Source organism: Capronia epimyces (genome assembly GCF_000585565.1).
Source record: "Capronia epimyces CBS 606.96 chromosome Unknown aczIQ-supercont1.3, whole genome shotgun sequence".
NCBI classification, from domain to species: Eukaryota; Fungi; Ascomycota; class Eurotiomycetes; order Chaetothyriales; family Herpotrichiellaceae; genus Capronia; species Capronia epimyces.
In genome coordinates, this window is record NW_006912906.1 from 617286 (window position 1) to 640171 (window position 22886).

At 54.2% G+C, this 22886-nt stretch overlaps 8 protein-coding genes across 8 annotated transcripts; 6 read left to right on the top strand and 2 right to left on the bottom strand.

The window, feature by feature from the left end:
• Window positions 1-300: 300 nt before the first annotated feature.
• Window positions 301-2145, top strand: A1O3_03479 (uncharacterized protein; the record flags this gene model as incomplete). The annotated part of the gene is made up of 4 exons (XM_007733617.1): window positions 301-374; window positions 437-555; window positions 615-1619; window positions 1805-2145. The coding sequence occupies 4 exons, from the start codon at window positions 301-303 to the stop codon at window positions 2143-2145; spliced, it is 1539 nt and encodes a 512-aa protein (XP_007731807.1).
• A 2156-nt stretch (window positions 2146-4301) lies between these two features.
• A1O3_03480 (uncharacterized protein) lies at window positions 4302-6253 on the top strand (the record flags this gene model as incomplete). The annotated part of the gene is made up of 3 exons (XM_007733618.1): window positions 4302-4507; window positions 4563-4878; window positions 4931-6253. 3 exons carry the CDS (start codon window positions 4302-4304, stop codon window positions 6251-6253), a joined length of 1845 nt encoding a protein of 614 aa, XP_007731808.1.
• A 763-nt stretch (window positions 6254-7016) lies between these two features.
• A1O3_03481 (uncharacterized protein) lies at window positions 7017-8093 on the top strand (the record flags this gene model as incomplete). The annotated part of the gene is made up of 1 exon (XM_007733619.1): window positions 7017-8093. The coding sequence occupies one exon, from the start codon at window positions 7017-7019 to the stop codon at window positions 8091-8093; it is 1077 nt and encodes a 358-aa protein (XP_007731809.1).
• Window positions 8094-8776: 683 nt separating this feature from the next.
• On the bottom strand, window positions 8777-13491 carry A1O3_03482 (uncharacterized protein; the record flags this gene model as incomplete). The annotated part of the gene is made up of 3 exons (XM_007733620.1): window positions 8777-9670; window positions 9757-12518; window positions 12732-13491. 3 exons carry the CDS (start codon window positions 13489-13491, stop codon window positions 8777-8779), a joined length of 4416 nt encoding a protein of 1471 aa, XP_007731810.1.
• An 862-nt stretch (window positions 13492-14353) lies between these two features.
• A1O3_03483 (uncharacterized protein) lies at window positions 14354-15164 on the top strand (the record flags this gene model as incomplete). The annotated part of the gene is made up of 4 exons (XM_007733621.1): window positions 14354-14388; window positions 14446-14560; window positions 14715-14780; window positions 15021-15164. The coding sequence occupies 4 exons, from the start codon at window positions 14354-14356 to the stop codon at window positions 15162-15164; spliced, it is 360 nt and encodes a 119-aa protein (XP_007731811.1).
• A 444-nt stretch (window positions 15165-15608) lies between these two features.
• On the top strand, window positions 15609-15912 carry A1O3_03484 (small nuclear ribonucleoprotein F; the record flags this gene model as incomplete). Its single annotated transcript, XM_007733622.1, has 2 exons — window positions 15609-15763; window positions 15831-15912. Coding segments are annotated over 2 exons (237 nt in total), but the record flags the coding sequence as incomplete, so codon positions are not given.
• A 1916-nt stretch (window positions 15913-17828) lies between these two features.
• Window positions 17829-18047, top strand: A1O3_03485 (uncharacterized protein; the record flags this gene model as incomplete). The annotated part of the gene is made up of 1 exon (XM_007733623.1): window positions 17829-18047. One exon carries the CDS (start codon window positions 17829-17831, stop codon window positions 18045-18047), a length of 219 nt encoding a protein of 72 aa, XP_007731813.1.
• A 3351-nt stretch (window positions 18048-21398) lies between these two features.
• Window positions 21399-22336, bottom strand: A1O3_03487 (GTP-binding protein rhoC; the record flags this gene model as incomplete). The annotated part of the gene is made up of 3 exons (XM_007733624.1): window positions 21399-21731; window positions 21779-21982; window positions 22034-22336. 3 exons carry the CDS (start codon window positions 22334-22336, stop codon window positions 21399-21401), a joined length of 840 nt encoding a protein of 279 aa, XP_007731814.1.
• Between the last annotated feature and the right edge of the window lie 550 nt (window positions 22337-22886).

Here is a 22886-nt window from a genome sequence, read left to right on the forward strand (position 1 = left end):
GGTCATCTTTCCAAGATACTATATATACTCTACAGCCTCCCTCGAGTGACTCTCCTATTCTCCGTACCTATTATATAAATTCAATATCTACGGACTAGAGATACGGACTAGAGATAGTAGGCACCCAGCCTTAGCGTTACACATTATGTCGGCAAAGTTTCCTGGTACAGGCCCACACGCGCCCTCCACTCACCGAGTTGGTCTGCGATTTAACTCTGCCAGTAATAATATGCCCTCTGGGTTTCCACAATCACATTTCTCTCTCTCTCTCTCTCTCCCTCTCCCTGTCCCTCACCCACCATGGAAACCCTCAGTGATGAGGTCTGGGATGTCGTTATAGCCGGCACAAGTAAAGCTCAGTCGCTCTTGGCATTGTATGGCCCCATTCTCTGTCCCAGATCAGGCTCTAACTGACTGACAAAGTTTGCCTGCCTAGGTCACTTTCCAGGTCGGGCAAAAAAGTCCTGCATCTCGACCGTCACCCTTATTATGGAGGGACTGATGCCGGTCTAAGCCTGCAAGATGCAGAAGAGTGGGCTCGAGACTTGGAGAGATGTGAGCACGGAGTTCAGAAGCAATAGACTCCCAGAAAGGCGTCGACTGACACTCTCTAGCTTCCAACAACGTCTTCCAACGAGCCTCCATATCGAAACCTACCCACAGCGATGAAGGCAGCACCGAGACCAAGCTTGGTTCGTCTAGAGCTTACACCCTCAGCCTGAACCCACAGATTATCTACGCCCGATCCGACTTCCTTCCGAAACTAGTTTCTTCACGGATACATAGTCAGCTCGAATTTCTGGCTGTCGGTTCGTGGTGGGTCCACAGGCATGGAGCATTGCACAAGATCCCAAGCACGCGCGAGGATGTCTTCAATGATGAGTCGCTGTCCATGAAGGACAAACGTGCACTTATGAAATTCCTTCGACACGCTTTGCAAGAAGATGCGGAATCATTGCCTGATCAAGAGGAAGAAGCCCTGATGTCGCTGCAAGAGGCTCTTGACACTAGATTCAAAATCCCCAAGTCTCTACACGCGCCGCTCCTTGCACTTGCGCTCTCTCCTGTGGCTGCACATTCCATTCCTTTCGGTACAGCTCTGGCTAGGATCAGGAGGCATATGCGCTCAATGGGCTATTTCGGTCCAGGCTTCGGTGCTGTCATAGCGAAATATGGGAACACGTCGGAAATCGCCCAAGTGGCCTGCAGGGCGGGAGCTGTCGGAGGCGGCGTATATCTGTTAGGGCACGAGTTGAAAACACTCGACTCTGTCAAGGACGACTCCGCGAGCACAGACGAAACCGGCAACAATCCTGTTCTGCTCGAAGGCTCACTCTCGGATGGCACTCGAATTAGGTCTCGATTTGTTACCGGGACCCTGGATGATCTTTCGCCACTACAGCCAGCGTCATCTGATGACGCGCCATCTTCCGGCACCTGGAAATCAGTCAATATCGTGGCAGATCCACTGAAGACACTCTTCCCCCAATCCTCCGACAATGGACCAGTACCGGCTGCAGCAATTGTGTTGGTAGACACGGATACTGAGAACCCTGGTAAGAGTCCGATTTATCTGCAGATACACACTGAAGATACTGGTGAATGCCCAGCCGGTCAATGTAAGTTTTGCAATCTCCTGCGTCCTTTATTCCTTCTATGATGATCCAACCTATGAATACTTATCTACATTGCCTGAGCATTCTGTGCTTTGCTGATACTTATCCTCTGACAACCTGACCTGGAAATCAATCCATGACCCTACCTTAAGCTCTGCTGTAAGACTCTGGCTAACTTGGATTGGCAGGTGTCATCTATGCGTCCGTGGCTGCGGATGACGAGACTGCAAAGGACAGGCTTGAAGCTGCATTCGACGGGTTTATTGAGACGGCCGGTGCCAAACATTCGCTTCTCTGGTCACTGTCGTATCTAGTGCTCGGACCTGCGGATGAACCAGCCTTATCTTACCCTCGGTTACGCAAGCACTCCTCCCATGTCCTGGTCTTTCCCCCGGAGCCTAGTGATATCTCTTTTCCTGACGGTGTCCTCGATACAGTAAAGGAGGCTTGGGCACTTATTCTTGGGGCAAGCGCGGCAGACGACTCCTTCTTGAAATTCGAGGCAGGCGACATTGACGCCGAGCAGTGATCGCGATTCCTGGTAACTGCAGAGCCCTTACCGGTCCATCTGAGAGGATCTGTGTTGCCCGCCACCCTCTCCCCCTGACTTTGTGAATCAGCTTTCGCTTGAGAACCCTTCTTACGAGATCATGACATTACTCGATTCTAGTCGGAGAAGCCAATTGGTCTCTCCCTTCCGAAGCTGGACGCAGGTCACATGTACTCGCCGTCTTTCGGCCCAGCTTTATGAGGCAACTAGAGCGTGTGCATTGCTCCAGCTAGCCGAACAGGACTGTTGATTTGCTCAACTACGACAAAGGGTGTTCACCTCCTTCTCGTCTATCCCTGTTTGCACGCCGTTCCGCGTGCCCTATCTGCTTTTGGAGAATGATCGGCCTGTTCCGTCTAGTCTAGACACCGTCCTTGGGCAGGTAAACTGGGGCAGGTAAACTCAGTTATGAACCTCTGCCCACCTGCTGGGAATTGCCTTGATGATGGAGCGTTCACTTACGTATGAGAAGTTTTTAGCGAGAGAAGACGTTTCTGACACAGCAGTGCTTCGTGACTGGTCACACTTGCACCGTCCATGGACTTGCTCTACGGCACTGCATTGCTACGCAGATAAAGCCTCACAGAGCACAGCACCGACGATGTGACGGACGTTGAGAGCATTGACAAGTTCTCCGGTCCGGGATAGACTTACTAGACGATGTACTTCAACCACTCCAGATCGCGACTCCTTTCCTTGTTTGGCACTCGAACAGATGTCACATTGGACAGGCAAATGGATTCTCACATGAAACCCTTCCTGAGGATATACGTGTACACGTCCGGAGTATCCGTACACGTACCTACCTAGTACCTTACACATAGCTGCCAAGCGATGCCATGGCTCTAATTCATTGGGCTAGTACTAGTACCTCCACTAACTGAGGCGAGCACGTGATCATCCACTACCATGGTATCCTCCGTACCTCGGGCATCAGCCTGCGTCCATGCCCCTCGCTTCCACCCTCTCCCACCATGCCACCATGCCACCATCCAACCATCCACCATCCACCGACCTCTGGCTCCAGCCATTCATCTCTCGTCTTTCGCCCTTCGTCCTGCATACGGAGCGCGACTGTCATGCACCCTGCATCTTCCCCGAAGGCTCTCGTGTGCATTCATGGACCTATTATTATTGCTGGTCCAACCTCTCCTGCGAAGGACCACTCATGCAATCAATGTGCGGTGACTTCCATCCTTATCAACGGCGGCAGAGACAAGGCCAAAGCCCTTCCGGAGTACTACTCCACGCCTACTTCGATGACTCCAGACTCTCGGTTTGCCTCGAGGGAGCCGCCATGGATGCGGCATTCTGGGTCAGAGGAAGAGCAACGTCTGTGGACAGGTCTCAATGCTATTGCGACTGACACATCTGGTTTTATGGGACTGCAACTTTTCCATGCCCTATCTTGCGAGAGAAAAAAATCAACCGACACTACACTTGCCGTGTCTCTTGATCACCCGGCTCCTGAAACAAGTGGGTTGGTAAGTGGTCCAACACACTAGGACTGACCACGCTCCGGTCGAACTTCCGCACACACCACCAATCGTGACCCCCAGATTCTTCAGCCTGGCTCCATGTTAACTATCTACGCATGCATCCCTATCCCACCTCCAACTTTTCTTTTGACTCGCAGTACAGTAGCGTGGCCTTCACCATGATCGAATCGCGGGCTCTGTTACGCCCCATATCAGCTGTCAATGGGTTCGACTCTGCCACCCACCATTACATGTGCATCCCACAAGGTCACATACCCGCTGATATGCTCCGCTGGCGACATCGATCTACACCTGAGTTCCGCTCGGAAGAGACTGCTCGGCACGATGTGTAGCCGTTTCCTTTTAAAGGATTCTTTCCTTTCTCTACCCTCTCGACCCTGACTCTGTGTGTACTTTTGAATTAGGAGGAAGTCGTGTTGTTGACGATCTCTTTTTTTTTTGTGTTGAGTTTCTCGTTTGGTCAGAAACACAACGTTCCCCTCGTTGACGCTGTCCAATTGACTTTGGACCGCCCGGCAGTATCTGAAAAGCCACCAACAGTCCACATACTGTTGTGGCATCATTCGCTATAACTGTGCAGCTCGGATTTACTCGTTCTTTGGCAGGACAGCCCTCACCCGTTGAAAGCACACGAGAATGAAGTTCACAACAGCAGCAACACTACTGTTCTCGGCCAGCTTAGCGGCCGCCCGGCCGTTGACGGCTAGAGGTCTGATAAATGACGCAGCAGGTCAAACATTCGACTACATTGTGGTGGGCTGCGGTGTATCTGGCCTCGTTGTTTCTTCACGTTTGAGTGAAAACGAGGACGTAACGGTCCTCTGCCTCGAAGCTGGATCCCTGTGAGTATCCGGCACTCTAGAAAGACCGAAAAACCATGGTTAATCTCCAAAACAGTGATCATTATGAGGATGAGATTCTGATTCCGTACTATATCGGTCTGCAACCCTATGGCTTCTACGAGTGGGGAATATATACAGTGCCTCAAAATCAACTAGACGGCGTGAGCCGGCACATTCCCCTGGGCAAAGGGGTGGGTGGAGGTTCTCTCATTAACGGTATGGTATGGAATCGAGGAAACCAACGGAGTTTCAATGCGTGGAATGATGTGGGAAACTCTGGATGGGGTTGGAATGCCCTTCTCCCTTACTTTGAGAAGGCAAGCGGATCTCGGAACCCAGGCAGAGCATCATCAGCTAACCTATCCTGCTCAGTCCGAGACATACACGCCGAAGAACTATGACGGCGCAGAGGTGCAACCTGAGTTACAGAATCCCGCGGTCCACGGCACCAGTGGCCCGGTCCAGGTTTCTTATCCGAACTATTACTGGCCGCAGACGGACAACTGGTTTGCAGCACTGCACGAGCTCGGAATCCCAACTTCTGCCGAGCCCAATGAAGGGTTGACCGCGGGAGGCTACTTCTTACCGTTAGACATCGATCCCAACAACCAGACACGCTCTGACGCACGTCGCTCGTACTACGACCCTAACATTGCACGCGACAATTTCAACGTTCAACCCAACTCCCAAGTAACCCGGATCCTGTTTGACCAAGGCGACCAATTGACAGCTACGGGGGTCGAGTTCGCAACCGGCCCGTCCTCGCCACGTCAGACAGCGTATGCCTCCCGCGAAGTCATTCTCGCTGCGGGCGCGATTCACAGCCCCCAACTGCTCGAGCTCTCGGGTATTGGGCAGGCTTCTGTGCTTCAGGCTGTTGGCATTGAGGTGCTTGAAAACCTCCCGGGCGTCGGCAACAACCTCCAGGACCATGGCATGATTCACCTGGACTACCACTATACTAATCCGTCCGTCATGGATATTGGTGATTTCGCCAGCAACTCAACCTTCAATGATGAATCCGCTGCCGAGTACTACGCCAGTAAAACCGGCCCTTGGACGGCCAAACCCAGCTGTGCAGTTGCATTTCCATCTCTACAACAAGTCACCGATGACGCAGCATCCATGCTATCGTCCGCTAGCTCAGCGCCCTACAACCTGCCATCGACCTACGATGACGAGCCGACACTGCAAGCCGGATACGAGCGTCAGATTTCCAGCGTGCTTGATGAGCTGTCGAGCGAGGACATTCCGGCGTTCGAGAACTTGAACAACAACGCGGGCGGGTTAGATCTGGCTCTGATGCGACCACTCTCCCGCGGAACCACACATGTCACATCGACCGACCCCTTCGCTTCTCCGAATGTTGACCCGCGATGGCTAGTGCATCAGTTTGACTACGATGTGATGATCCTCGCCATGCAGGTGAACCAGCGCATTCTCGACACGAACGCGATCCAGGAGCTCCAGCCTTCATATAGCCAGGTGTCTCAAGATGCGTCGGTCGACGAACTCGGACAGGTCTTGCGGGCCGGCATCGGGACCGAATTCCACTACTCATGCACAACAGCCATGTTGCCCCGGGATCTCGGCGGTGTGGTGGACAACGAGTTGCGGGTGTATGGGACGAGCAATCTCCGGGTCGTGGATACAGGCATCTATCCTATGGTGCCGGGAGCACATCTGCAGGCTGTGGCGTACGGTGTTGCCGAAAAGGCCGCCGACTTGATCAAGGCCGCCCAATAAGCACCGACAAGGACCCAAAAATGGGTGATGGGAAAGTATTAAGATTTGGAGAGAGCGCCGACCGGATCCAATATGAATGCGATTTACGAACCATTTGTGCGCCTGGACACCTAAACGGAGGACTATGCCTAATGTTTATCAACGATAATGAGGAGGATTTCGGAGGATGGGATGGTTGAGGTTCGAAAACAATCTCCACGAAGAGGGATGTGGATGTATTATAGATGGACGACCAGGATTCTCATTGGGACGCAAAATAGAATATGCCTCTGAGCAGAGTATTACGCACTACGCTTGGCCGGAAGCATTCAACGACAACTGCGCATGAAGACCACAACGGCAGCGCCATGTGGATGAGGACGAACATGGACCACGGGCTCAACTGCTGCGGCCAGAATGACAGGATCGTGAGACTCGGGTGTCTGGCTGTAGTTTGTCTCACGAGGTGTACGAGTTGGACATGTGTGTGTATATATGTATAGAGTATATATCCATGTGTTTCCATGGTTGTCACTCAGCCTGATGGCCCGGCGGCCGGACGGCTCAGTAAGCCTGACGAGGAATTCCCGAGGTGAGCCCGGCCGCCCGGTCATTACAGGACATGTGCTCACCGACTTGTTGCCATACTGTACCAGATATCAAGCACAGCTAAAAAGCCTCCGACCAGGAGACATCGAACATCTGGCGAGTGAGTCTACATCGACATCGACGAGGTCCTAGTCGAATCGAGACGAGACATCCATCCCGCCCGCCTCGGATCGCCATGACCACCCCTTCAGGCCGGCTGCAAGGCCGAGTCGCCATCGTAACAGGCAGTTCGTCGGGGTTGGGGCAGGCCATCTGCCTCGCTTTTGCAGCGGAGGGGGCTTCTGTGTTTTGCATCGACCTGCACCCGACCGCAGCGCCACGACACAACACGTCGACGGCAGCCGGGGCGGCCGGGCGGACGGCGGAATCATCCTCGTGGTCGACCGGCGTGCCTCTGCCTTCTCTGCATTACTCCTCTCGGGGAAGTTCGGCAACGGCGACGGCGACGGGGACAGCGGCTGCAACTCCTCCTCCGGGGTCGGGGCCGAACCCGGGCCAGCAAGCCGGCACGCACGAACGCATCCGCCAGACGGGCGGCGAGGCGACGTGGCACCGGGCGGACGTGACTCGGGCACGGGACATGGAGCTCGCGGTGCGGGCGTGCGTGCAGCAGTACGGCCGGGTCGACATCATGGTGAACAACGCGGGCGTGAGCGTCGAGAGCACGCACCCGCGACCGCTGCGGTGCCACGAGACGGGCGAGGACGACTGGGACCGCACGCTGGCGGTCAACGCCAAGGGCATGTTCCTGGGATGTAAGTACGCGTTGAAGCAGATGCTCGGTGACAGCAACGCCAACCCTAACCCTAACCCTAACCCTAACCGCGGCGACGTCTCCGGCAGTGGTGGTGGTGGCGCCGGTGGCACCAGTGGCCAGCCTCAACGCTACGCCTCGCGAGGCTGGATCGTCAACGTCGCCAGCGTGCAAGGCCTGGTGCCGTACTACGGCACGCCGAGCTACTGTGCGTCCAAGGGCGCCGCGGTCATGTTGACCAAGCAGATCGCGCTGGACTACGCGCCCGACCGGATCCATTGCAACGCGCTGTGTCCGGGCTTCCTCGACACGCGCATGACGCAGAACCTGCAGAGCCAGGACCGTCTGCTGGCCGACATCCAGTCCAAGCATCCCTTCGGCGGCACGCTCGGCTGTGTCGACGACGTCGCGAAGGCCGCGGTCTTTCTGGCCAGCGACGATGCCGCTTGGATCACGGGCGTGCCGGTACCGGTGGACGGGGGGTATTTGTTGCGCTGATGAGGGACTATCTCACCATCTCACCATCTCATCACGGGCGTTCCGTTGCCGGTGGACGGGGGGTATTTGCTGCGTTGAGGTCTAAGGGACCATGTCGACTGAGAACAGATTACTTCGTATAGAGTCCTAAGGGACCATGTCGACCATGTCGACCATCTCGACCGAAGACAGGTTAGGCTCCGTATAGGGTCCTAAGGGACCATCTCGACCATCTCGACCATCTCGACCTTCTCACCATCTCGACCATTTTGACTGAGGACAGATTACTCCGGGAAGAGTACGGCTACAGAGTACGGCTACACAGCACAGACAGACAGACAATGCGCCTACCCCCCAGGTCCAGGTCGGCATCGACATCGGCATCGGCATTGAACATGTGTTTGCTTATGTATCCTGCATTTTGCTGGCTGGCTGGCCTCCCTACCTATCTCTCATCTCTCCATCCATCCACACACACCCTTCTTGGGGGAGAGAGGCTGACGCTTGTGAGCCACCGACCGCGTCGCGGAGGCGGTGACAACACTTGCAATGTAACATGGACCAGACTTTCTGGTGATCTGGTCAATCCCATTGCAATCCCCGTGCCGCACGCAGTCCACCAAACAGCGGAAGGGTTGCCTCGGACTCCTAATTCCTACTCCTACTCCTCAGCAATGGCCAACCAGGAATCGCAACACCTACTCCTACTCCTCAACAGCCTCAATGGCCAACCACGAATCCACCCATCGGCGCTCATTCTCGCGCAACTCCTCGCCGGGCCGCTTGTAACAAGTGTCCAGCACCTGGCGCATCCGCTCTCTCAAGACCTTGATGGCCATCAACTGTCTCCAGTGCCGGACCGCCAGCTTGACCTTGCCGAAACCCAGCACCAGCACGCCGGCAAAGAACTTGAACTCGGCGTCGCCCACGCCCACCAGCAGTGCCAGGGCCGACTCGGGCACCGACGACGTCTCAAACACATTGAGGTTCCCGCTGCGGTTCTGCATGGCCTCGTAGAACGACAGCCAGCGTGGCGGTCTGGCGTTGTTGCTCGGATGGTTGATGGACCGAGCCGTCAGCGACACCTGCTGGTTCGTGTACACGTTGCGCCAGCCCTTGCCTTCACGCAACAGGATTCGAGGGTACAGCGCCATGGCCATGAGCGAGTTGAGCGCCCGGTCGCTGATGCTCTCGCTGTAGCGGCTGGGGATGGTGTAGAAGACGCTGCCGCCACCGCTGCCGCCGCCGCCGCCACGACCTCCCACTCCTCCTGCTCGGGCTCGGCTCAACGTGGCTTTCTCCTCGGCTGACAGGACCACCAGGCCCGCGTCCACCAAATACACCAGCAGTTGGATTTTCTGCTCCTCGACCTGCGACATGGCTTGGTCGGAGATGTGGTTCTTGCGGCAGAAGTCTTGCGCCAACCGGGCCGTCTTTGCTCTTCGCCAGCTTTCGTACGCGTTGAAGGATGAAAGAAGGTCCGAGTCGCTACGGCTGAAGATCTGTCGAAAGTCCGCTTGTGAACCCGAACCGCCACTGGCGGAAGCAAGGAACGGAGATTTGGAAATCAGGAGAGAAATGATGGCGAGCACGGGATCCTGTCACGTCGGCCCTTTGGTTAGTAGTGATAATATGACCAGAAATCGATCTTGCCGGAGCACGGGGGGTCAAACACAACACGTACCAGACATCTGAAGATGACGCCGAAAATGGCCAGTTTGGCCAACGTCACTTCCAACGGCAGACGAGCAATTTGCTGGCCCAAGGGCGTCAAGGCCTCGGCCTTGGTCAACGCTCCGGCGTCCTTCAGCTTCTCGATGGCGCGGAGCATGTTCTTCCTCGAAGGCGGATCGATCGCCGCATTGAGCGTCTCTTCAATCGAGCCCAGATCCCACACTTTGATGCGCAGAATAGGGTCCTGCAAGCCGAGCCTCAGGATCTCGGGCACCTGCTGCTCGAGCATCGAAGTCTCGAAGCGGTGCTTCGTCACCAGGTGGAAGCAAAGTCCCTCCTGGACTCGAGCAGCGCGCCCACGTCGCTGCCGCGCCGAAGACCGCGAGATGAAGCCCTCGGTCAATCTGGACAGTTGCCGGCGCTCGTCAAACCGCATCACTTTCTCCTTGCACGTGTCGATCACGGCCGTCACGTCCGGGATCGTGATGCCCGTTTCCGCAATGTTCGTGGCGATCACAATCTTTCGGTAGCCTCGCGGTGGCCGCTCAAACGCCTTCTCCAGGTCTTCCGTCGAGAAGGTCGAGTGAAGCAGGTAGACGAGCCAATTCCGGCCGAACGTGTCCAGGGACAGGAGCAGGTTATGGAGACGGCGCATTTCGCCGATGCCCGGCATGAAGATCAGGATGGCGCTGCTGTATTTCGCGTACTTGGGATTGCTGGCGATGGACGCGGCGAGCTTGACGATCAAGTTATAGTCGATGCGATACTCGTCCATGGTGGACAAGGCGCGGACCGTCTGGCTGCTATATGCCTCTGGGTTGTTGACGACCGGCCGCCCTTTCTCGCTGCCGTAGAAGTCGTCGAGATCCGGACCCGGACCATCGTCCTGCGTCGACGTCGACAATGCCTTGTCCTTCAGGCCCTGCGTCGCTTCGACCGCGTCCTCGAGGAAGCCGACCTCGACGGGGAACGTTCTTCCTGGGAGATCCAACACCGGCGCGCCTCCAAAGTAGGCGGCAAACTTCCTTGCGTCGACCGTGGCCGACATCAGCACCATCTTCAACGTGCTCCGTCGCTGCTGCAGCTTCTTGAGCGCGATAAACAGCAGATCCAGATCCATGGTTCGCTCATGCACCTCGTCGAGGATGAGGTAGTCCAGCTCGTCCAGATCCGGAGACTCCTCCAGCATCCGGAGCAGCACGCCGGTCGTGGCGTACGTGATGCGCGTGCTACTGCTCGTTTTGGCCTCCAGGCGGATCGCGTACCCGACCAGAGACCGGGCCGTGCCCAGGTCGCTGCGACTCTCGCCCAGCTCCTGTGACACGCGCCTCGCAAGCGTGACGGCCGAGATTCTTCGCGGCTGCGTGACCAGGATGCGACAGTCTCGGCCCTGGCCGAATGCTTGCTCCAGCAGCAACACCGGGATGCCCGAAGACTTGCCCGCCCCGGTTTCGGCGCAGATCACGCTGACCGCATTGTCGGCGACGCAACCAAGGATCATGTCCTTGAACTGATGCACCGGCAGCTGGCGACGCACTTCCAGCATTTCCTGGAATGCAGGCCGCGAACTACGCGTCTCCCATTCCTGCGCTACTTGCCCCGGGTCCAATCTGGCAGCTTGGGGCCGGGGCACGCGCCGCCGCCGCTCTACTAGACTGCCTGACGGCCCACCACCATCTGCACGGGCGACTTGGGTTTGCCCTTGGCTCAATTTCCTCTGGGTTTCGTGGATGAGTCCGCGGATGCGGCCAAGGCTGGTTTTGTGCTCTTCGTCCACGAGTCGTTGCTTCGAGTCGGTCAGGTCCTTGATGACGTCTCTCCAGACCGTTGGAAGACGAGCCAGCGCTTTCTGCTCTTTCGTACCTAACGAGGACACCAGGAACAGACCCAGCGTGCAGACGTAGGCCTCGGACTGCGCACTGCTTGCAGCAGCCATGCTGGTCATTTCCAAGCTCCACAGCCGTGGATCAGTTCTCGCCGTCACCTCGGATGGAAGTGCCTCTGTCGTATGGGGCCCTGGCAGAGCGTCGACTGTCCAATAAATGTCCAAGCTGTGCCTTGCCGAGTACGAACTGTTGTGCAGGATGCGGACTGCCACCCGGGCTCGCGAGTCATGGCCCTTGCAAATCTCGTCAAGCAGCCGTCTGGGAGAAACGCCTGTCCATCTGCCAAAGTGCAAGAGTTTCACCCCCTGCGGGTCGTCTTGTTGAGTGGAATTTTCATTTTCATTTCCATCGGCTTCCCCGAACATGCCGGCCAACAGCCCGTCGCCGTCGCCGTCTGTATTTAGATCTTCAGCCGGCTGTCCTTCCTCCTGGTGGTGAGATGTCTGAGTCGCCGTAGCCGGTCCAGACGGTCGGTTCGTGAGTTCATGCGATTTGTTCTGGCTTTGTTCACGCCGCTTCGCCGCCGCCTTTTCTCTCAGCGACTGCTCGTGGCTTGCTTGCAAGTCGATCTGGCTGGCGCTCCAGCCTACCTCTGCTTCATATTCATCAAATAGCGGATCTCGGCGCAACCGTTCAATTTTTTGCTTCAACCTGGACACCCGCTTCTGTCTTCTGGCCGTGCTCTTCTGACCTTCGTTGGCCTCTTGATTCCTCTGGACCTCCCATATCAGACTCTGCAGTCGAATGTATTTCCCTGTCAGCTCTGCAGGGTCAATGTCTTCATCGCTGTCGGAGGATACATCTGGCGAAGACTCTTCTTCCGGCTCTGAGGTCTTTGCAGGAGTGCTTGAGGGACTCTGCCGACTTTGGATGGCTGATGCAGGTTCTGTGACACAGTTAGCAATGCCTTTGGTCTGGCAAGATGGACTGCAGTTGCCAGGAACAATCGTCTCAGTCTCTCATCCAGGCCCGGGGTCTGGCGGAGCATTCGAGCGGCTTGCCCTTCCCCCTCGGAGACGCGTATGAAAGAGAGGTGTTGAGGAAGAAGCCTAGAAGCAACATGGTGCCAGCACACATGGCTGCGCGTTTGTTCACTCACCAGAATTTGCTTGTAATGGTGTGGTATCGCCGCTCTGCCCAGGTTTGAGCGCTGTAACGGTTTCATAGTGGGGCAATTCACTAGGTCCAGTATTAGAACCATACCACTCGAATGCCTCCTGCAACCCAGGCAGAGAGTCACTGCTGATGACAAGCTTGCCCCGTATGGCCAGTACTGCAACCTGAGCAATGGCCTCGGAGACCCTCGGGAGTTTCAAGGCCTCCAAAACACGTTCCAGGGTCCAGAGATCAATCAGCAGCTTCTCCTCGTCCTCCACGGCCGCGGTTGCACGGCCACCGGATGCAGAATCTGCGGTTTCCGACGCGCTCAATTCCAACAGCTCGTTGACCGTGTCATCAGTGAGCCAAGGGTACGTCGACAATCTGTAGGCCTGTGAACGTAGCTGCCGCCGCTCTGTCTCAAGCTTTGCGACCTGCCGGCTGGCATCGGCTGTTGATCGTGCTGCATACTTCTCCACGAGAGCCTCCAGCTCGGAGGTTTCCAGATGAGCCTCTAGTTCCTCTGGGCTCATATCCTTTATGTCTGAAGTCTCTTGAGATGGCTTGCTGTTGCTGTTGCCACTGCCACTGCCACTGCCCTGGACTTTGGGCGCCACGATGGGCGTTGAAGAAGCACGCTCTTCATCGGCTGTGGCGTCACTGGCCTGCTCAACTGATTTTGCCTTGGAAGGAAGTGAAGTCGTAGCGAATCCTCGAGCGGGATTGGCCGCGGGCTTCTTCTTTTTCCTATTTGGAGCCATGACAGGCCACAGGCCACGTTCAGCAGAGTCACAAAGTTGGCCAAATACTAAGCTCGATGACTCCCGAACAATTCACGTCACCACAGGTAATGGATGAGGACGTACCAATGTACCTGCAAACGGTACTAAGGCATTGACTGTGTGGATTAGTACTGATTACTACTATGGCAGTGCAGTGGTCCTGTTCTAACATGTAGGATGCCAAGCCCAATATCCCATTTTGGACTACGTGTGACGCTGCCGTATTTAGACATCCGCTTACCATTTGAGGTTAGCGGGATTGGCCTCCCCTGAAGTGTACAGCCTGATCTCAGCGTCTCGCCATGCCTGTGATCCGGTGGTGCAGCCTCTTATAGCCTATATATGGCTACATATCTCCAGATAGGCCACCGCTATTATTACAGACTCAATGGCCAGACCCTGTTGAGATTTCTTGAAATACTGGTGCCGGTATGGCCAATTGGGCCGGATAAGCATGCAACAGAGTTGAAGTATGTGTCCATAAGAACCCGATGAGGGGCGTTGTCAGGTAGCAGCAGGGAATATAATAGTGCTAAGTATGTTCATAGCCCATTGGCATTCTCCGGACGGCTCTGCCACCCAGGCCAGCAGCCACGTCTCTCGCGTGAGGAGGGAATAGTTCAAAAGCGGCATGGCGAGCTTTGCCAAGACTCTTGGTCGGTCGACCAATCAAACAATCAGCATGCAACTTAAGACGATTTCAGAGGGTTTGGAATCTTTCCCTCCGGCGACACGACACGACGCTGGAAGTGCTATCATCAACTCTATACATTCATCTGGAGAACTTGTTGCTACGACCTAACGGAAAACACAGCGTGGCGCTCTCTGAATAAAGTCCGGCATGCTAGCATTGGCCCTGACGGCAGAGTTGGAAGGGTACGAAGTCGATGTCGCTTGCCATCACCGGCTTGCCGCTAATCAATATTTGTCCAGTGTGACCGACTTGGTGCCTTCTGACAAACCCGAGTCGCCGTACTATTACACATTTAAGGTGCAATGCACGTCCTGTCGTGAGATCCATCCGAACTGGGTTGGTGTCAGTCGTCATGTAGGTCCTTTCAGAAATACATCAACATGACTTTCTCTCTCAGCTCTCATTTTCTGTCAAGATGAGCACTGGACTCCTGTCTGATCCATTTACCGTTCTGGCCCATGCAGTCAGAAGGCCGAATCGGGGTCACCACTCTGACAGGATATTGTAGGACACGAACGAACAATCAGGGAGTCGGGGAGAAGCCAACTTTGTGTGGAAGTGCAAGAATTGCAAGGTCAGCATCATCAAACGCCGTTCTCAAGTCTCCCGACTGACCATGTCGGAATATTGGGCCAATATAGAGAGAATCTAGTGCCAATATCAAAGCCGCGCCAGCAGTCTACGAACAAAATTCGCCCGCCAAACCCAAAAACATCATTGAGATTGACTGTCGAGGTTTGGAATTCACTGACTTCAAGCCGGATGCAAGTGGTTCTCCATGAACACTGGCTCCACCTTGCTGACCAGCTTCTAGGGCGATTGGGAGGCCACTGGGACGGAATCCGGAACAAAGTTTACCGGGATCGACTTGTCGGACGGAGAGTGGTTTGACTACGATGAGAAGGCGGGGGAAGAGGTCAGCGTCAAAGACATCAAGTGGGAGATTCGCAGAGCGTGAATGATAACTTCAGTATCTAAATTAAGGGTAAAACGTCTTATTCTTCGTAAGGTAGCAAAGGTCCAGCCTTGCGAGCGGCAAGGCTGAGCACGTGACTACGCTGTTCTTGCCAAGCTCCGCAGCTTTGCACATTTTCGCAAGGTGCCAGTCCGCGCTTTCGCTATTGTCGCGTCCAAATCGTTTCTGCGCCCTACCAACAGCCTGAGATCCGATCTGCCTCAAGGCCTCTCGTTATACTCGTCAACTTCAGGATGAATGTGCGTGGAACCCCTAGAACTTGACAAGGCGTCGCTAATCCAAAGCAGTTCGCTCCTCTCAACCCGCGGCCTCTATTGCAACAACTGTATGTCTACACGCTGTTCTCGACTGAAAAGAGAGAATTTGCCCCGTTGGAGGCAATCGGGAATGAGCTGAAAGTTGCTAACCAAGGATTTCATCTGCAGGATCAATGATGATGTTATTATCCGCTTGAAATGGGGACAAACCGAGTACAAAGGACGGCTGATCAGCGTGGATTCATACATGAATATTCAATTGTCGAACACGGAAGAATACATTGACAGGAAACACACCGGCACACTGGGACAGGTCCTGATTAGGTAGGCTGCTGCAAACACTGTGCCCTTGCAACGCTTGCAACGGTTTCTAATGACTTGGCCTTTCCAGGTGCAACAATGTCCTCTGGATATCCGCAGCAAAAGGGGTGGAGATGAATGGAGAAGGACACGACACCAAAATGGAGGGTTGAGCTCGATACCACTCGTCTGCAATAACACGACCCGCGAATCGAATTTTTGACCTCCAGCCACCTGAACATCGCCAACCTCCGCCAGCGGCGATTTCTCCTCGACTGCTTACCCGAATGTCCAGAATTGCAGATTCCATTCCCGGGTGGCAGGAGACGAAGGCTTCTTGATGGAGACAAGTTAGGAGGTGTGATTTTAAAATGATTTGAACAGAGTCGTTGACTATATCCACGACGACACTTGAAAGCGGGCGAGACCAAAGTCCAGCACACGCGTGTTCTGGCTTCAGATGTCTGCAAAAGGACAAAAAGTATCCGCATTCAAAGCCAGCAGCATAACAGGCTGTTTCAGCTCGGGCACAGACCATCGAAACTCTTGCAAATTGTCAGTAGCAGGCTCCGTTCAAGCAGTTCTACTGTGCAGCCAGCACGGAATCAAAGTCAGGGTTTATTGGAAGCGGAGCTACCCTTTGAGATGGTGCGAGACGTTGACTTATGCTGGGTGGGCCGATGAGGAATTCTAGCCAGCATTTCTCACAGAACATGGGAGACGGTGATGATGATAGGTCGGGCAGGCACCTAACGCAGATCGGAAACCCAACCCATCTTGCCTCTGGTGGCCTCGTCATATCAGGTCAAGTCAACCGCCTGGTTCGATGAAGGGGTTTCCTTCTAGGCAAGATTCGTGACGTCGGGGCAGTATTACGAGTAATATCAAATTCGCCAGTCATACAAAATCAACCTCTTGAATCGATGTCCCCGTATAAACTGTGTCTGTCGTTTCCATTTGAGAAAGTGATTCAATCCCTTCCTTGCTGCAGCAGGCTCCCGGCCAGTCTCCGTGGTGACCTCGGGTTTGGGGTTTAGTGTTGATCGTACTTGGATCTACCGGGCTCCTCGCACAATAATATGAGCAAACTCTTTGCCGGAGGAGCACGGAGAAAGACAAGTTCTCCCCATTTAGAACCGTTGGGCACGAAATTAATATCCCACAGACATGAAGCTCCATCAATTCGGAGAGATTCCTCGCTAAATATGGGGGGTGTCGTTTTACTAGGACTACTATTCTGCTACTTGACACTGTCACTGGACCTTGGCACATAACTGGCCCACGCAACTAAAGCTCAAGCTTTGAACCGGTCACAATGGTGCACAGGAAGAGTTTGCTGCTCTCTGCGCAAACGGGACGGTTTCCAGCGACCTGGCACATATCATGAGGCCTACTGCAGGCAGCAGCGTGGTCAAGTGACCTGAACCTGCGTGTGCCTACGCAACACCACGACACCGGACAGTCATGTGCGCGAATTTTGCACAAGATTCGGTCGGTGCGGTGTACGGATTCGGATTCGGATACGAAATACGAAGCTGCTGTTGTGCCACGTCTTTCGTCCCGTGGCCACTGCCGAAAGCCGACTGCGCTTCATCAAAAGAATGGGGTTTCGGCGCCACAATGAGACCCTGAACTCGTCCCGGCGTCCATTCGGCTGGGTCTGGGTCTGATCAGGCGGTGGCATCTGTCACTGGTTTGGTCTAGTTTCCTGGATACTAATCCGACCCCGGGGAGGGCAAAGGAGGGGGGCGTTGGACCCTAACCAGACGGCGCGAACGCCACTCCCCCTTCATTGGACACCTACCTTGTCAGCAGGGTTCCCAGCAAGCGAAACTAGCAGATGTGAACCCTAGAAATATGCAGCCAGGGACTTCATCATGGCCGGTGGACGAGAACACCCGAATTTTTACTGTCGGGCGCCGCCTTCGCATTCTACTCCCCTTCTTCCTCTGGTGCGGTCGAATAAAGCCGGCTTAACTCTCATCTTCCGTCGAAACACTCATTCTATTTGCGCCATCTTCAAGCCTTACCGCGATTGACACATATTCTTCGCTGCTGCAAAAAGCGGGTTCACCTTTGAGTCACCACCATGCCTTCCAAGTTCACCGAAATACTTGACTCTGGGTTCCAGTCCACATCTCCTCAGGATGATGTGCGACTCGAGGACATCATCGGTTGCGCCACCCTACCTCCTCGCGGCCGAACCTCTTCCGAGACCAGCTCAAGGAGCGCCAGTTCGTCGAGTAATGAAGGGACGGAAGAAAAGAGTAGGAAGAGGTTGTCCCGGCTGTTAATCGTCAAGCGGTGATGACTTCTGGGACCAACAATTCCCCCCCTAACAACACTTCGACACGAGAAAATGATTCAGCATGTCCTTACCGGTTCTATGGCACCAACTTCACGAGCACACGAGTCACGACGACCATATACAGCCATACAAAAGTCACTCATTGGGGCTTCGCTTTTTCGACCGAAGCCGACGACACCTCTTGACAAATTCCCTTCTCTTCCGCATCAGGCGGGCTGAAACTGGCCCATCGCGGGTCTGGTTGCTTTCTTGGCCGTTCCTTTCTGAAAGCAACGAGAAAAATTTCTCCTCCCAACTTTTCGCTAGGGATAATTGTGGCCTTTGGAATGGGTGCCAGACACTCAAGCGATCAACACACAGAACCAGCCCAGATGAATCTGGAACGTCTTGGTCGTCCTGGCTGGCAACTTTGAAATGGCCCAAACAAGCAAGATCAGCACTCAGACGGGCTGCAGGTCGCGCCATTGGAGGGATCGTCCCTCCGCCGGTTCAGTTTGTGAGACAACTACTCGACCGGACCATCATAGCCTGACTCCAAGAGGACAATCCAGAAGATTGGTTGACGGGCAGAAGGGCCGGATCGAAGCTTGGAAAGAGTCTATCGACGATCCTCGTGGTCGTGGCCAGCACTACTTCAAAATTCGGGTTCTCTCCAACGGCCGAGGCATCGAGCCCTTCCACTTGGATGTGGCAGTGCTTTACCTTGGTCAATCCAGGTGTTCGAAGGGGGTTGTCACTATTGGTCGGGCCCCCTATGCGAACGACCACACACACCACACAGACACACACACTCATGCACACACACTCATGCACACACACTCATGCACACACACTCATGCACACACACTCATGCACACACTCATGCACACACACTCATGCACACACACTCATGCACACACACTCATGCACAGAAGCGAGCTGGGCACCTTGCATATTTGATTAAAAGTGATTAGCAAGCAGAATTTCTCTACAGCATAGCATGGCAGCCACTTCTGGCCGTTTTCGAAGCATTGAATTGGATTGCAAATAATTGAACATGTATGAATACATTGCCAATATCTTGGACTTCAGTTCGTAGAAGCAGAAGCAGCTACTAGTACTATTTATGAGAAGCCATCTGTTCTGTTCTGTACTATACTGTACTGTACTGTACTGTACCTAACTACAGTATAGACGATTGATCAGCCATACTGATGACCTGGACTTGAGTGAACTCTGGTGGCTTTTGTAGGAGGAACAGAAACGAACATGAACCCCGACCCCGTGCCCGGAGAGCTTTCCGAGAGTCCCTAGAACCGGACCCACAATGAGCCGCGGGGAGCCTAACTCCGGGCACCAAAAATGTAGTGTCATATACCAAATCCCTCGAAAATAATGATAATTTATCCCCGGGAGGATGGCCGAGTGGTTAAGGCGCTGTGTTTAGGTCTCTATAGTATCAATCCGCAGTGGGAAACCGCGTGGGTTCGAACCCCACTCCTCTCAACACGCTTCATTTCTTTTTACCCCTTTTCCATAAAGAGTCGTGTTGAGATGTGAATTTATAGACGTACCTAAATAAAATAGGTGCCTTAATTACCCTCTCAAGGAGGTGTATTTTTACTAGGATTGAATAGAGGTAGGCATCTAAATCATGGAATTGAAGTACCTTATGCTTCTCCGATGTATTAGTGGCACGTGATCGACGCGTCTGCGTGTCAAACACGAGGTACGAAGTACGTTAGCACGTCGTCCGTTACCATATTTTTGCTTCTCCCTGTACATTGTACAATTGGGTGAGCGAGATCAAACACTTCCGACGTCTTGAGACAGATACCTACGCGACGCGACGCTACGCTACAGTGCGGCGAGATATGCCGATACAGCCGTAGGAATGGCGACGACAGATGACGCCGATCAGCCGAGCGAGTTTGAGATGCGACGCGCCGCTCTCGTCGGAGAGATAGGAGAGGTGAGTCCCAGCCTTCCAAGGGATAAGTGCTTGCAGGGGGAAAGGCGGTTTCTTTTTTGGGGCATGTCTGTTTTGCTGTTGAGACGATGTTGTGTCCCCGTCGGCGCTGCGCCAGACCCAGGCATGGCCAAAACATCCCATCCCATCCCATCCTGACACAGGGTTTTCATGGAGGGTTGTCTTCATGTAAATAGTGCGGGTCTACGAGTGCGGTACTCGAAGCCAGGACGGTGCAGCGATATACGAACGCTGTGGACCTCGGGACTTGGTTCATTTTCTTGTTTCTCATTTCCTCATTTTCTCGTTTCCTCATTTCCTCATTTCCTCTTCCTTTTGTGTTTCGATTGTGTGTGTTGGGTGTGCACGGGCTGATTGATATGTTGGTGGCGAGCAACAGTCATTAGAGCAGGTCCTTGTGCAGATCAACGCTCTGAATCGGAGCCTGGAAGGCATTATCGAGGTACGTTACGTTCGATGACAGTCTACATTTCCCATTTCACATTCCACATCTTGTCTTGTCCCTAAGGGTCCCTACACGTCTCTGCTGGTGGAGGCTTGGATCGGGTCACCACAGCGTGCTTGCTTTGCCTTGCCTTGGGTTCGTTCCAACCTCCGCTGTTCTCCCTGCTCTAGCATCAGCCGATTCTGACTGGCGGTCGGTTCCTTGTCTGTGTTTCAGCCAGCGAAGTGATTGCATCGCATCGCATCGCGCCAATGCTCATATTAATGCTAATGCTAACGCTAACGCTAACGCAATGGTGGTTTCGCTAGATCGGAAACGAATTCTCCTCGGTCGAAGCGCTTTGGAGCCAGTTCGAAACGGTGATGGGAAGACAAGATGACTCTGCTCAAGGGCAAGCCGCGAGGGATCCTGGTCAGGAGCTCCGAGAGTCCAGCACTAAGGAGCAGGGCGGGCAGAATTGAGCATGGAACGCCATTTACTTTTACTTGTCAAGTGAAGAATGGGCAGGGCTCGGGAACGAAATTTGTCATGTCAGCTTCGGCTTGGACACCCGTCTCCAACACCTGGAGACACGAGGATGAGGGCAGAGCGACGCTGTCCGTGGCGACGAGAATGAAACCCAGCTTTGCGACAACCATGGACAGATTGGCACAACAGGCCTCGAAAAAGTCATGTTCAAACATTTATCAATTTTGGACCGAATGCCGCATGCTGGTTCATACTCATGCGGCAAACAGTACGAGCTGTAAGAGCCCGGCCATCTTCCCCAAGAAGCCTCCAAGCAACGCCAGTCATGCACTCATGCAGCAACGCCATGTGGGATGCGTCTAGCCAGGGCCGTCGTGGCCAACAAACAAGCAAAGCACCAATTTGTAACCGAGAACTGAAGCTGCGTCCCCGCCGGAACCTCAAAATGAGTGCCGTCATCAGGATGCTCCTAGAGAATCCCACACTTTCTCTTCTTGGTCTTTTTGACCTTGACGGCCCCTTTCTGATGCGGCTTTGTCTCGTAGCTCTCTTCCTCAAGTCGAATGGCAGTGTTGATGGCTAGGTCAAACACTTCTTGAATGCCTCTAGATTCCTTTGCGCTGCATTCAATGTAGGCCGCCCCCATCTGCTTTGCGACTGCCGCGCCTTGTTCTGGTGTGACGGGAGTCAAGCCCTGGGTGCGGAGGAGCTCGATACATGTGCGTTTGTTCCGCAAGTCGGATTTCAAGCCCACGAGGATAAGAGGGGTAGTAGGGCAGAAATGGAGAACTTCGGGATACCACTATTTTCGTTAGTACGCTCATCAGAAGACTGGTTAGAGGAACCGACCTTGTCCATAACATTCTCCAGAGAGTTGGGGCAATCGATGGCAAAACAAACGAAGAGAAGGTCGGTCTCCGGGTATGAAAGGGGTCTAAGACGGTCGTATTCTTCCTGTCCGGCAGTGTCCCATAGTGCAAGTTCAACGGTCTTTCCAGTTTGCTTGTGCGTAGTCTGGGTGATGTAGTTTTCGAAAACGGTCGGCACGTATTTCTGACCTTGTTAGTCCTCTGCCCATCGTCTTCTGCTTCCTAGGAGATGTACCTCAGGAAAATATCCTTGGGCATAGCTGATCAACAGACAAGTTTTACCGCAGCCACCATCCCCAACCACCACGAATTTCTTGGAATAAGACGGTGGCTGTGTAATGTTGGTGGCTTCTGACGATCGACCCAGACTGCTGTTGTAACTCATGTTGGTGCTGACGGTGCCGTTGCTCGTTCTTGTGCTCTGTGCCCGAACTGGTCTTCGTCGCGGGGAGGGAGGACTGATGTAGGATGCTGAGACGCGTTTCTCAGACATGACTGTGGGAGTTCGTGAAGGGTAGGGCTCGGTAGCGGTGGTCATGATTTGAGATTTGATATGGGCGGGCGTGGTGCCAGCAAGTGTACTCCGTACTTGTGTTGATGCAGGATCTGTTATGGTGGGAACGGCAGTATTATATGCACTCTATCGCTGCAGGATCTGCAAATGCCGGCCGACGAGCTTGGTGGAACAGGTACAGGATGTTTCGCATGTTTCCAATGCCAGTGCATGACGCAGAGTGAAGAGGTGACTTTCTTCTGTTGTCATGGTCTCGTTGCCGAGTAACCATGCCCGACCCAGGTGAAACGCAGGCTCCTAAGGCTCCTAAGGCTTTCTCTGCCACCTTGTGCCAGGCACCTCCAGGGTTGTCCCCTGATAGTTGCGGGTTCCTCTCCAGCATGCGTCTGCACCATGCCAGAAGATCCTTGTCGATTAGCGATCCTTGATCGCTTGTGACAGACCGAACATTTACTCCTCCCGCAGCTGCTTTCAAGCAGCGAGTGGAACAGGCTCGGCGCACAGCACAAGCCGATCCGACGTCTCCTCAGCCCTGCCACCCCCCCAAAAAGCGATCCAACCCTCTCGACCAGCG